The 13,965-nt window shown below is 52.7% G+C and overlaps 1 protein-coding gene and 1 long non-coding RNA gene across 4 annotated transcripts in view; one reads left to right on the forward strand and one right to left on the reverse strand.

Annotated features, from left to right (window-relative positions):
- Positions 1-13,965, reverse strand: part of LOC123765252 (uncharacterized) — a 43,595-nt gene that overhangs the window by 20,323 nt on the left and 9,307 nt on the right. For all 3 annotated transcript variants that reach the window (XR_006773692.2, XR_011230241.1, XR_011230240.1), the window contains exon 2: positions 2,538-2,799. This is a non-coding gene — a long non-coding RNA (uncharacterized lncRNA). The remainder of the gene's footprint in view (positions 1-2,537; positions 2,800-13,965) is intronic.
- Positions 9,779-13,007, forward strand: LOC123765250 (cuticle protein 8). The gene is made up of 4 exons (XM_045753758.2): positions 9,779-9,919; positions 10,902-10,967; positions 11,803-11,945; positions 12,159-13,007. Exons 1-4 carry the CDS (start codon positions 9,908-9,910, stop codon positions 12,223-12,225), a joined length of 288 nt encoding a protein of 95 aa, XP_045609714.1. The 5' UTR covers positions 9,779-9,907; the 3' UTR covers positions 12,226-13,007.

A 13,965-nucleotide genomic window follows, 5' to 3' on the forward strand; every position in this document is an offset into this window, starting at 1 on the left:
GCACAGGCGCACCCGAGATCAGAAGTCACGCAGAACCCCATCGAACGGGGAAACATGACGAAAACTCCGTCCCAAAAAGGGGTGGGAGGAAACATCCACCCACAGGACGGAACCAACCGACTCAAAGGCCAAGGAACCGAGCACCGGGGAGAGGCCGACGCCCAACAGCACGTACGGCGAGTGGGGAGGAAAAACCCCACTCCGCGTAACCACAAGCCCCGCCTAGAGGGGGATAAAAACCCCCACGGGGTCCAATGGGGCCAAGGCCCCCCAAGTCAGCCCTTTCCCAGCCCCAGGAACCTACACGACAGGCCCCGGGGCAGAGCCGTTCCCCCAAAGCCCCGGCCGTACCAGAAAACCGGGGCAGCCGTGAAACCACTAATGAAGGGAGCCCACTGGCAGACTCGTACAACACGGCTGGAGGAACAGGCTCAAATGCCCCCGTCACTACCCCGGAAGGGGAATTCCCCGAGACTGCCCGAGTCTCAACACCATCAAAAACCCCGCCCAGAACCTACAGACGGCAAGGAACCGGATGCAGGCAGGAAGGGTGATCCAGGGGAAAGACAAAGGGGCGTGGATGGAACCGAAGCAACCAAACACCCCCAAGTCCCAAAACAAACTACAACGGGGCAGCCCCGGGGCTCCCGGGGAGGAAACCACGAGAACGTTGCCACCACCAAGGCTCAAGTGCAACGCCCCTGCTGCCCGCACCCGCTTTGTTAGCACAACTGGGTAACCGAGCCACAACGAGCAACTAAACTCGCAGGACTCCGGGTCGAAGGTGTCACCGACCCCACAGGCAGAGACGGAGGCAAAACAGAGAGTCACCCAGAGACAAAGGGTGAGAGCAACCCTCAAACTCGCTGGAAGCGAGGGGGGGACTCTGGGGTCACATCCATCGGACCCGCGCGCCCCCAGGGGTTTCCCAGGGTCCCGAGCGCTTACTATAAGAGGACTCGCGCTCAGGTAATCCCAGGCAGGGTACTGCTAACCGGCACCCAAAGCTACCAAACAACTTTCTAAGAGCTGAACCCCCGGGACGTGTACACTCACGGGGACCTAGCAGGGGTACCACCAGAAAATACTCAGAACACAAGGGACACAAGGGGGCAAGAACGAAGGCAGATCCCCCCACCAGGTAGATAAACAAAAAGAAAAAGAAAACCCCGCAAGAGGACAGCGTACCCAAGCGGAACAGAGCCGGCCGCTATGATTGGTAAAGACAAGCTGCACAGTACCCCTGCGCCCCACCAGTGCAAACACTGCCCCTTACTCTAAGGCGAACAAGGGAGACAGAACACCCGAGCACACAAAGAGCGGCCGAAAACCAAGCAGTAAACGGCCAAGCAGGGGCAGGACCCAAGGAACTTGTGGAAGGTGGCCCCAAGCTCCAAGGGCAGTACTTACAGGGCACCTAGGGAAGGGAACCCTAGGCGCATGCAGCCCGAGTACTGAAGAATCACTCCCGGCTCACGCACCACCTAGAAAACAGACACCACACTCTAGGTACAGTGCTGAAACAACCACTGGAGTCGGAGCACATAACCAGTGCCTATAGCATCAGCCGAAGAACTGATGGGTGGATAGCCGGCGTGGGAGGTCTGGGGCTCCCCCTTCCCCCTCCCGGGGAGGGGGGAGCTGCACAGACAGCGGCGCGGTGACGTATGACGTCATACTAGTTTCCTATGCTAGTTTCACCACCCTGCCCTCACCCCCCCCACACCCCCTTCACCACCCTGCCCTCACCCCCCCACACACCCCCTTCACCACCCTGCCCTCACCCCCCCCCCACACCCCCTTCACCACCCTGCCCTCACCCCCCCCCACACCCCCTTCACCACCCTGCCCTCACCCCCCACACCCCCTTCACCACCCTGCCCTCACCCCCCCCCCCACATCCCCTTCACCACCCTGCCCTCACCCCCCCCACACCCCCTTCACCACCCTGACCTCACCCCCCCCCTACACCCCCTTCACCACCCTGACCTCACACCCCCTTCACCACCCTGCCCTCACCCCCTTCACCACCCTGACCTCACCCCCCTACACCCCCTTCACCACCCTGCCCCCACCCCCCCACACCCCTTCACCACCTTGACCTCATCCCCCCACCTCCTTCACCACCCTGCCCTCACCCCCCCCCCACCCCCTTCACCACCCAGCCCTCACCCCCTTCACCACCCTGACCTCACCCCCCCACCCCCTTCACCACCCAGCCCTCACCCCCCCCACCCCCTTCACCACCCTGACTTCACCCCCCCCCCCCCTCCACCCCCTTCACCACCCAGCCCTCACCCCCCCCCCTTCATCTCCCCACCTGGTAAGTGGGTGTAATAAAAAAAAATCCGTTTACAAAGGCTGAACATAATTTCTTACAGGGATTAATACTACAATCAAAGCAAGTTTTCTGTTCTCATGCAGAACTATAAAATACACAGATATATCTTCAACGTTGAACTTTACCAAACACGTAATAAATCTACTGAATACTCCTGTCCTAAATATCACGAACGTAATACCAACTTACAAAGTACCTGAGATTCACGCACTCGCTCATAACCCAAGATGGCGGGCGAAATGAAGTGAAGAGAGGCATTGGCTGCGTCTATCCCATCTATAGTCATGAACTCATCGCTCGCCACTAACCCGTGTAGGGCGGCGTAGTGCCACATTCACACAACCTCCACCGGAACGACGCGGGAGCCGCCACCACTGGACCCGTCCGTCTTCATGGTCTCTTAACCTTCCTCACGTCGCGTCGGGTCGTCACGGGAGTGGGCACACGAGGGATGGTTACTGCGGAACAATGAAAGGTAGGTAAGGTAATTATCAAAAGAAGGCACCAAACCGGGAAGGCTATGTAGCACCATCAAAGTGCGAAATAATAGTGCGAATAATAAAGTGCGAAAGAGGGCGCTGATATCACCAAGAATGCCAATACGAGAAGAAAAACGCATAAAGCGAACGATATCAAAAGTATCCGATTCACCTAGAATTCTATCGAGGAGAACAATGAAAGGGTGAATTGCTGCCACTGATGCTAACTATGTCGGCGGCCACTTGCACTTCTCGCTGTGAAAGCTACAGCACGAATGGCTGGGTTGTGTTCCCGGTACTGCGTTTTCCAGTGGTTGACCCCACACTACAAATAAATAATAAATAAATACATTTTTATTCAGGTAAGGTACATATCTTGAGGTTATCTTGAGATGATTTCGGGGCTTTTTAGTGTCCCCGCGGCCCGGTCCTCGACCAGGCCTCCACCCCCAGGAAGGAGCCCGTGACAGCTGACTAACACCCAGGTACCTATTTTACTGCTAGGTAACAGGGGCACAGGGTGAAAGAAACTCTGCCCATTGTTTCTCGCCGGCGCCTGGGATCGAACCCAGGACCACAGAATAACAAGTCCAGCGTGCTGTCCGCTCGGCCGACCGGCTCCCTAATATATACAAGGTAAGATACAAAAGTTGATGGATTTATAGATTGAGCTAGTACATACAATGCCTAAAGCCACTATTACGCAAAGCGTTTCGGGCAGATAAAATATATGTAATCTAAATATATATAAATATATATAAATATATCAAATCTCTTCAAATATATATCCGCTTTACCGCTTTATGCTCTATGTATGCATAATTTTTGTAAATAAAGTAGTAGTATTATTATTATTCAGATTAGTGAAGGGTTCCAGGAAGAGAAATTTATGCAATTTTTTAAATGCGTTTTAAAACTTCGCCTTCGGCAGGCTGTCAAGGCCACCCAGCCTCTTATGGTCTTACGTAATCCAGCTCTGTGTCTATGTATATATATATGTATTATACATACATACATATACCCGAGTACCCAGAACGCACTACTTGGGCAAGTATGAAAGTCCCGATTTGCCTAACAAGCAGTTAACTGAAATTATATATTTTCTAAACAAATTCGTATGAAATGATAAAACTTTTCATTACATTATTTATGATTATTATTTGTTAACCTACCCCCAGCCTAAATATACAATATTATATTATATATATATATATTTTTTTTTAATTACAAATGCCTTAGAACCTCCGCCCGCATGATGCAAAGCCGAGAGCTGCACCGCCACACCACCAGACTGCTGTTCACCCAACAGTACAATGTGTTGTTAAACCATTTGTCAGACACAGCACCGCTCCTGTGCCAGGTAAGTCCACTACGGGCTCACCATAGCCCGTGCTACTTGGAACTTGTTCCCAGTAGCTGAATCTATAACAACAACCATTTGTCGAGGTCGTACTCCTGAGAACATAGGATTAAGCCCCGCAATGCTAGACGTGCTAGTGGCTGGACAAGAATAAAACTCTTGTATATATATATAAATAAAATAAAAATAATAATAATACCCAAATTTTCATACCCTATAATACCACAAGGATCAGAACCACACAGTAAACAGCCAAAATATTAAACCTAAACACTTAAAAGTAGAAAGGTTTCAAGTTTGAGGAATATTTGACATCTTAACCATTGACGGGATGGTTATGGGGGCCCACTACCGCCCTCTGGGAGGGTGTGGGCGCCCGCTACCGCCCTCTGGGAGGGTGTGGGGATCCGCTACCGCCCTCCGGGAGGGTGTGGGCGCCCGCTACCGCCCTCCGGGAGGGTGTGGGCGCCCGCTACCGCCCTCCGGGAGGGTGTGGGCGCCCGCTACCGCCCTCCGGGAGGGTGTGGGCGCCCGCTACCGCCCTCCGGGAGGGTGTGGGCGCCCGCTACCGCCCTCCGGGAGGGTGTGGGCGCCCGCTACCGCCCTCCGGGAGGGTGTGGGCGCCCGCTACCGCCCTCCAAGAGGCTGTGGGCGCCCGCTACCGCCCTCCGGGAGGCTGTGGGCGCCCGCTACCGCCCTCCGGGAGGGTGTGGGCGCCCGCTACCGCCCTCCGGGAGGGTGTGGGCGCCCGCTACCGCCCTCCGGGAGGGTGTGGGCGCCCGCTACCGCCCTCCGGGAGGGTGTGGGCGCCCGCTACCGCCCTCCGGGAGGGTGTGGGCGCCCGCTACTGCCCTCCGGGAGGGTGTGGGCGCCCGCTACCGCCCTCCGGGAGGGTGTGGGCGCCCGCTACCGCCCTCTGGGAGGGTGTGGGGGTCCGCTACCGCCCTCTGGGAGGGTGTGGGGGTCCGCTACCGCCCTCTGGGGGGGTATGGGGGTCCGTTACCGCCCTCTGGGAGGGTGTGGGCGCCCGCTACCGCCCTCTGGGAGGGTGTGGGCGCCCGCTACCGCCCTCTGGGAGGGTGTGGGCGCCCGCTACCGCCCTCTGGGAGGGTGTGGGCGCCCGCTACCGCCCTCTGGGAGGGTGTGGGCGCCCGCTACCGCCCTCTGGGAGGGTGTGGGCGCCCGCTACCGCCCTCTGGGAGGGTGTGGGGGTCCGCTACCCCCCTCTGGGAGGGTGTGGGGGTCCGCTACCGCCCTCTGGGAGGGTGTGGGGGTCCGCTACCGCCCTCTGGGAGGGTGTGGGGGTCCGCTACCGCCCTCTGGGAGGGTGTGGGGGTCCGCTACCGCCCTCTGGGAGGGTGTGGGGGTCCGCTACCGCCCTCTGGGAGGGTGTGGGGGTCCGCTACCGCCCTCTGGGAGGGTGTGGGGGTCCGCTACCGCCCTCTGGGAGGGTGTGGGGGTCCGCTACCGCCCTCTGGGAGGGTGTGGGGGTCCGCTACCGCCCTCTGGGAGGGTGTGGGGGTCCGCTACCGCCCTCTGGGAGGGTGTGGGGGTCCGCTACCGCCATCTGGGAGGGTGTGGGCGTCCGCTACCGCCCTCTGGGAGGGTGTGGGCGTCCGCTACCGCCCTCTGGGAGGGTGTGGGGGGTCCGCTACCGCCCACTGAGGGTTATGGGGGTCCACTACCGCCCTCTCGGTGGGTATGGGGGTCCGCTACCGCCCTCTCGGAGGGTGTGGGGGTCCACTACCGCCCTCTCGGTGGGTATGGGGGTCCGCTACCGCCCTCTCGGAGGGTGTGGGGGTCCGCTACCGCTCTCTGGGAGGGTGTGGGGGTCCGCTACCGCCCTCTCGGAGGGTGTGGGGGTCCGCTACCGCCCTCTGGGAGGGTGTGGGGGTCCGCTACCGCCCTCTGGGAGGGTGTGGGGGTCCGCTACCGCCCTCTGGGAGGGTGTGGGGGTCCGCTACCGCCCTCTGGGAGGGTGTGGGGGTCCGCTACCGCCCTCTGGGAGGGTGTGGGGGTCCGCTACCGCCCTCTGGGAGGGTGTGGGGGTCCGCTACCGCCCTCTGGGAGGGTATGGGGGTCCACTACCCCCCACTGGGGGGTTATGGGGTCCACTACTGCCCACTGAGGGTTATGGGGGTCCACTACCGCCCTCTCGGTGGGTATGGGAGTCCACTACCGCCCTCAGGATGGGTATGGGGGTCCACTACCGCCCTCAGGATGGGTATGGGGGTCCACTACCGCCCTCAGGATGGGTATTGGGTTCCACTACCGCCCACAAGATGGGTATGGGGCTCCACTACAGCCCTCTCGGAGGGTATGGGGGTCCGCTACCGCCCACTGGGGGGAATAGGGGTCCACTAAGGGCCACAGGGTGGATACGGGTGTGGGCGGTAGTGGACCCCCATACCCATCTTGTGGGCGGTAGTGGAACCCAATACCCATCCTGTGGGCGGTAGTGGAACCCAATACCCATCCTGAGGGCGGTAGTGGACCCCCATACCCATCCTGAGGGCGGTAGTGGACCCCCATACCCATCCTGAGGGCGGTAGTGGACCCCCATACCCATCCTGAGGGCGGTAGTGGACCCCCATACCCATCCTGAGGGCGGTAGTGGACCCATACCCATCCTGTTGGCGGTAGTGGACCCCCATACCCATCTTGTGGGCGGTTGTAGACCCCATATCCATCCTGTGAGCAGCAATGAACCCATACCCATCCTGTGGATTGTAGTGGACGTCCATACCCATCCTGTGGACGGTATTGGACCCCCATACCCATCCTGTGGACGGTAGTGGACTCCTATACGCATCCTGTGGCCAGTAGATTACTCCCATACCCATCCTGTAGGCAGTAGTGGACCCCCATACCCATCCTGAGGGCGGTAGTGGACCCCCATACTCATCCTGTGAGCGGTAATGAAACCCCATGCCCATTCTGTGGACCCCATACCAATGCTGTGGGTGGTAGTGAACCCCATACCCATCCTGTGGGCGGTAGTGAACCCCTATACCAATCCTGTGGGCGGTAGTGGACCCCATACCCATCCCGTGGGCGGTAGTGGACCCCATACCCATCCTGTGAGCGGTAGTGGACCCCCATACCCATCCTGTGGGTGGTAGTAGACCCCATACCCATCCTGTGGGCGGTAGAAGACCCCATACCCATCCTGTGGGCGGTAGAAGACCCCATACCCATCCTGTGGGCGGTAGTGGACTCCATACCTATCCTGTGGGCGGTAGTAATCCCCATACCCATCCAGTGGGCGGTAGTGGACCCCATACCCATCCTGTGGGAGGTAGTGGACCCCATACCCATCCTGTGGGAGGTAGTGGATCCCTTACCCATCCTGTGGGCGGTAGTTGACCCCATACCCATCCTGTGGGCGGTAGTTGACCCCATACCCATCCTGTGGGCGGTAGTAGACCCCATACCCATCCTGTGGGCGGTTGTAAACCCCATACCCATCCTGTGGGCGGTAGTTGACCCCATACCTATCCTGTGGGTGGTAGTGGACCCCATACCCATCCTGTGGGCGGTAGTGGACCCCATACCCACCCTGTGGGCGGTAGTGGACCCCATACCCACCCTGTGGGCGGTAGTGGACCCCATACCCACCCTTTGGGCGGTAGTGGACCCCATACCCACCCTGTGGGCGGTAGTGGACCCCATACCCACCCTGTGGGCGGTAGTGGACCCCATACCCACCCTGTGGGCGGTAGTGGACCCCATACCCACCCTTTGGGCGGTAGTGGACCCCATACCCACCCTGTGGGCGGTAGTGGACCCCATACCCACCCTGTGGGCGGTAGTGGATCCCATACCCATCCAGTTTGACAGCGGTGGATAGGCTATAATCAGTTACTATCTACAGTTAGTAATCTGTAGATATTTGGTTAAAATTTCTGGTGCCATATTCAAAGTGAGAAAAGAATCGACGCTGAATACATGTAAAGAGAAACAATATATTACATATTGAAAGAATTTTTCAAAATGTCTAAATACACAAATTTAAAATTTGTATTTATTTGTGTGTATTTGTGTCAAGGTGATGATAACATGAGAGAATCTCTTGCATTACACACACAGGCAATAGAGGATTACAAGGAGTCATTGGATGATGTAATTCATGGGTGTGTGGGGAAGCAGTTACACTGCTTGTATACATGTGTATCATCCCTGCATATACACGTTTGTACCAGCGTACACAGTCCTGTGCATCAGCATGCCCACAGGAGCTACCCGGATACACGAACCAAGCCTACTCGCATACAACATAATCTCGACTTATAGGAGCGTCAACTTCGAGCATTAATGGCCAGAAACACTGCATATTAGTGGCTTTAGGTATTTTATGTACTAAATCTATCTATAAACTCAATATTATGTGTGTAACTCAGCATCTATGTACTTTTCCCTGAATAAAAATTTGAATTTTGAATTTTAATGGCGCGCAATTACCCGGCTCCTGGCCACTCACTCTTCCCGCGCGCTCAACCGTCTTTGTTGCCAGAATCGGCGGCTGGTTTATTGTGCAGTGTGTTTATTGTTTTTTGTTATAAATATTATTATTTATCATGCTAAGTAATTATCAAACGAAAGCACCAAGAAGGGATGTGAGCGGTAGTTTATTGTCCGCGCCATACTCATCTTGTGAACGGTTGGGCCTAGGATATTCAATCAGACCTTAGTGGATGTTCTTTGGGTTTAATTGTAAGCGTTTCCATGCTCACTTATACAATGATAGTGATATTTCAGAAGAAACTCTGTGTTGCACTCTAAATGTTTGGTAAAATAAATAAAAATTGCAGTTTGGGGTTAGATAGTGGTCATCTTCACTTATAACTAACGTGACAAGTGAGGATGACCACTCAAAACTTGACAAACAGGTTCGTCATCTTAGGTAAACATGGACTGCCTGTGGCACTCCAGGTGCAGGGGAACAGGGGGCCCATGGTCCACTACGAGGGCCCCTAACTCCAGGTGCAGGGGGAACAGGGGGCCCATGGTCCACTACGAGGCCCCCTAACTCCAGGTGCAGGGGCCCCAGACTAACCCGTTGAGCTTGAGGTTGTGACTCCTCGCCTGCACATAGATGTCAAATTTGATATAATTTGTAAATGAAAATAAAAGAGAAGTCGAGGAAAGGGAGTTGCTACAGCAATACCTGGAAAGGTGAGACTTAGGAACTGATGTTTTGATTTTGAGTACATGGAGGGTCCGTGGAGGAGCAAGAGGTGCCCGCTGGAGCGGTGTCTTGGAGCCTTTTGCAGTGATGGCACTCTGTCGGCGGCCCAGGGACCTCCTCCTACTCCTTCCCTCTGCCTATTCGTCCCTTTCTTCCGCCAATTCATTACCATTCATCTTCAGTTTCTCCCTTTCCTTCTAGCTCCAGTTTTGTTCTTCCTGCCTTCCTCCTTCTTGTCCCACGGACTCCTATCCCATTTCCTTCCTCTGATCCCTAACAATCTTCTCACTAATTCTTTCATTTCTTCCTTCCCTTCGATTGTCATTCCATTATTCCACTGCTTTCTTTCTCTTGTAATGCCTTCCCTCGCGCCCTTCATGCCATCTCCAGCCTGGAGGGCGCCAGAGGTAGCCTGGAGGGCGCCAGAGGTAGCCTCGTCCCGTTCTCCTTGGCAGCGACGGGTATATAACGCTCCCTGAAGGGCCCGGGAGCACCATTCCCGCCTCTGCCTCACCACAGTCAACACAGCCTCACCAGTCATGAAGTACACGGTACGTTCTTACACCTCATGCTGCTCCTCCTCCTATGTGAACTCTTATGTGTGTAAATCACGAAAATTAACACGTGATGAACTCTTACTTTAACACGTGATGAATTCTTATTTTAAGTGACAGTCTAGATAAGAAAATAGCTATAACAAGCTTAGCTAATTGATCTAACCTTAATTTACCGATAATTTATTTTAACCCTCTTCTCTCCCTCCCTCCCATTCTCTATCCCTTCCTCCTTCTCTCCCATTCTCTCCCATTATGCAAAACATGCTCGAGTAACGTTGGATAAACATTACCAACGTTAAATCAACGCTACCGACTTTGAATCAACATTATCGACGTTGAATCGACGTCCCCGATGTGAAAAAAACGTTCATTTAACGTCGATAACAGCGTGAATTAAATTTGGCAGCACTCTATTGACAACCAAACCCACATTTCGCATTAAGAGCCAATCCTACGGGCATGGGGGTCGACCCTCAACCACCCTATGACACCATAACAATCACAGTTGGCCCTGTAACGTTGCGCGAGGCTAACTGCCCACCTCGTTCTCGAGAACGTTCCCAACGCCAAGAAACTGCCGTACTAAAGTGCCTTATTCTAACCTACCAGAGGACCCACTAACAGAAAACGGGACAAGGCCTCCACCCTAGAACAGAGGGACATGCCGTCTTTCTTACAGACATAAGATTGACAGTTGAGAGACGGGACCAAATCAATCAACAGGTGTACAGGTTCCTGAGCCTGCTGGGATCTATCATATCTACACTTGAAACTGTGTATGGAGTCAGCCTCCACAACATCACTGCCTAATGCATTCCATTTGTGTGTGTGTGTGTGTACACTCACCTATTTGTGCTTGCGGGGGATGAGCTTTGGCTCTTTGTTCCTGCCTCTCAACTGTCAATCATGTGTGTGCGCGCGCATCAATCCTCCAGCCCAAGGTGGCTATACTAATCGTTCGTGTTACATTAATCAGGTGATCCTGCTCGCCTGCCTGGTGGTTCTGGCTACAGGAAGGCCGCAAGAGGAGAATTACCCACCAGTGAGTATACCCTCATCCTTGCTCACCACTCCCGTAGTGACGTTTGTGCAGTGTCCAGCTTTTACACATTACAATGTATCACTATATACAAATATCTGAGCATATGTAGCTGCCTAAAAAACAGAGAAAATATTGTGTGATATTCTACGAGAAATGACTTAAGTCCCCATGGTCAAGTTTGCTCTCAGATGTGTATTTATGTGTGGCAAATATTTATATTGGTGATGTATTTGTCCTGTTTTTAGTATATAATCTATACTTTATAATATTGTATTTCATAAATGCATTGGTGTGAATGTATACATTTAACAGAATAATATACGTAGTTACACATTTGCAGGCGATGAGTCACAATAACGTGGCTGAAGTATGTTGAGCAGACCACACCCTAGAAGGTGAAGGGACGACGACGTTTCGGTCCGTCCTGGACCATTCTCAAGTCGATTGTGCCTTCACCTTCTAGTGTGTGTGGTCTGGCCTACCTTACCATGAGGTTACCTTGAGGTGCTTCCGGGGCTTAGCGTCCCCGCGTCCCGGTCGTCGACCAAGCCTCCTGGTTGCTGGACTGATCAACCAGGCTGTTGGACGCGGCTGCTCGCAGCCTGACGTATGAGTCACAGCCCGGTTGATCAGGTATCCTTTGGGCCTAGTTAAACATTTGTTATACATTGATCCTCATGCCTCGTCACGGCTGGTATATATTATATATATATATATATATATATATATATATATATATATATATATATATATATATATATATATATATATATATATATATATATATATATATATATATTTATATATTAAGAGTGATGCCTCGCCCTCACCTCAGGCGAAGTACAACTTCGAGTACGCTGTAGAGGACCCAGAGAGCGGCAACTCTTATAGTCATAAGGAGTCTCGCGACGGGGACGACACCGAAGGCCGCTACGAAGTTCTCCTTCCTGACACCCGCCGCCAGATCGTCGTCTACACGTAGGTTTATTGACCGATTAGTTGATCAAGTATATTTACGAGTAGCTACTTGGACAGCAGATCTCTGGAATCCTTCCTATGATAGCTCGGTAGATAGAACTGCAGGTTAATGCGTTTGTGATCTGCGGTTCGAGGTTCCGATAGTCCAAGTGAATAAAATATATATACATAAATATTTTGGCATCTCTAAATGAAGCCTCTGTTTCATTTCAGCGTCAATGCAGATGGAGGCTTTAACGCAGACGTCACCTATGAAGGCGAGGCCGTTCTTAAGCGCTAAGACACTCCCATCCGCTGCCTGAACCCCCACTGGAACACCACACACCGGCTGCCGCAGTCTTGACTTCCAACACATACTTTGGTTTACTCATAACTTTTAATCTGATGTATAGAATCAAAAACGAAAATTTGAAAATTCTACATGAAAGAGCAAAACTTAATTTAAACAAAGGCTAAAATTATGAAAAGGAATACTGTCATTTTCATTTCCTGTCACAAGTCTCCGTTTTCCGATACCAGTACTACTGGATTTCTTATGCCAGACTTTTATTTTCGTCCTTTGATAGTCAGCAGACGTCTTCAAGCACTCCCCGGCCAATACACCTGTCTCCTATACCCAGTCTTGGCACCGTACTCCTCCAGCGAGTCTGCTTCTCTCAAATGAGTGTTCCAACGAACTCTCCGAATGCATGACAGAACGTCGCCCTCGAGCGCTACAATACATGCAGAAGATCGTCCACGACCTCTACGAATGCATGATAGAAGGTCGTCCACGGGCGCTACGAATGCACGATAGGTCGTCCACGGGCGCTACGAATGCACGATAGAAGGTCGTCCACGGGTGCTACGAATGCACGATAGCAAGTCGTCCACGGGCTCTATTAACGCACGAAAGTCTCTGAGGAGTTTCTAAGCCATTCTGTTGTTGATAGTGTTTGGCCCCCGCGTCCCAGCGACCGGATGAAGGAGAGAGATCGAGTCAGCGTTCGAAGGCCGCCTATACTCACCTGCCCGCTTTTGTACTTTATGATCTGTTCTCTGCACAATAAAATTACATGTAATGCAACGCGTATAATTGATCTCCCTTGTCTTATCAGCCTCTATCTGTAGATTGATAAGGAAAACAAAGGGTCGTGCTAAATAGGAATGAATCTGACTGGAGCAATGTGGCGAAGGGGGGGTTCTGCATGACACCATTTTGGGGCCAACCCTTTTTGTCATACATGCCAATGACATAGATGAGAATATTACAAACCACGTTATCAAATTTGCAGATGAAACTAAGATTTATAGTAAAGTGAGAAGTGAAAATTATATTAAAGCCTTACACAGAGATCTACATGAACTCAACAAATTGGCAAAAGACTGGCAAATGCTTTTTAATATATATTTACCTTGCATATGGGGCATAATACCCAAGTCACAACTACCAAATTAACAGCACTATCTTGCACCAGATTGATGAAGAAAAAGACCTTGGAGTCAGAATCCATCATTCACCGAAAGTTGCACAACAGGTAGGAGCAACAATAAAAAAAAAGGGTATCCAAATCCTAGGAATAATCAAGCATACCTTTGACTTTAAGGAAAAGAAGGTAGTGATTCAACTGCATAAATCTTTCGTGCGTTCTCACTTGGTTTATTATATCAAAACATGGAGACCTCATCTTCAGAAAGACAGCTGCTTTGGAGAAAGTTCAACACCTGGCAAAATAATTCATTCCAGAACTAACTCGACTCTCAGCGAGGAAGGTAGAGGGCCACAGTGCTAACAACACTACAAACCCCTGGCGTTCCGCGAGCGCTTTGTCATGGGTTCGTATCCTGGCCGGGGAGGATTTACTGGGCGCAAATCCTTAACTGTAGCCTCTGTTTAACTCAACAGTAAAATGTGTACTTGGTTGTAACAACGATTCTTCGCGGCGGGGATCGTATTCCAGGGACTTGCCCGAAACGCTACGCATACTAGTGGCTGTACAAGAATGTAACAACTCTTGTATGTAACAACCAGATATGACAG

The sequence above is a fragment of the Procambarus clarkii genome, chromosome 33 (assembly GCF_040958095.1).
Source record: "Procambarus clarkii isolate CNS0578487 chromosome 33, FALCON_Pclarkii_2.0, whole genome shotgun sequence".
Taxonomy (NCBI): domain Eukaryota; kingdom Metazoa; phylum Arthropoda; class Malacostraca; order Decapoda; family Cambaridae; genus Procambarus; species Procambarus clarkii.

What these genes read in the sequence shown, in the direction of transcription:
- LOC123765250 (XM_045753758.2), top strand. An exon ending in AAGAGGAGAATTACCCACCA is followed by an intron (nt 10,968 to 11,802) that starts GTGAGTATACCC and finishes CCCTCACCTCAG; the next exon opens with GCGAAGTACAACTTCGAGTA. An exon ending in CGCCAGATCGTCGTCTACAC is followed by an intron (nt 11,946 to 12,158) that starts GTAGGTTTATTG and finishes GTTTCATTTCAG; the next exon opens with CGTCAATGCAGATGGAGGCT.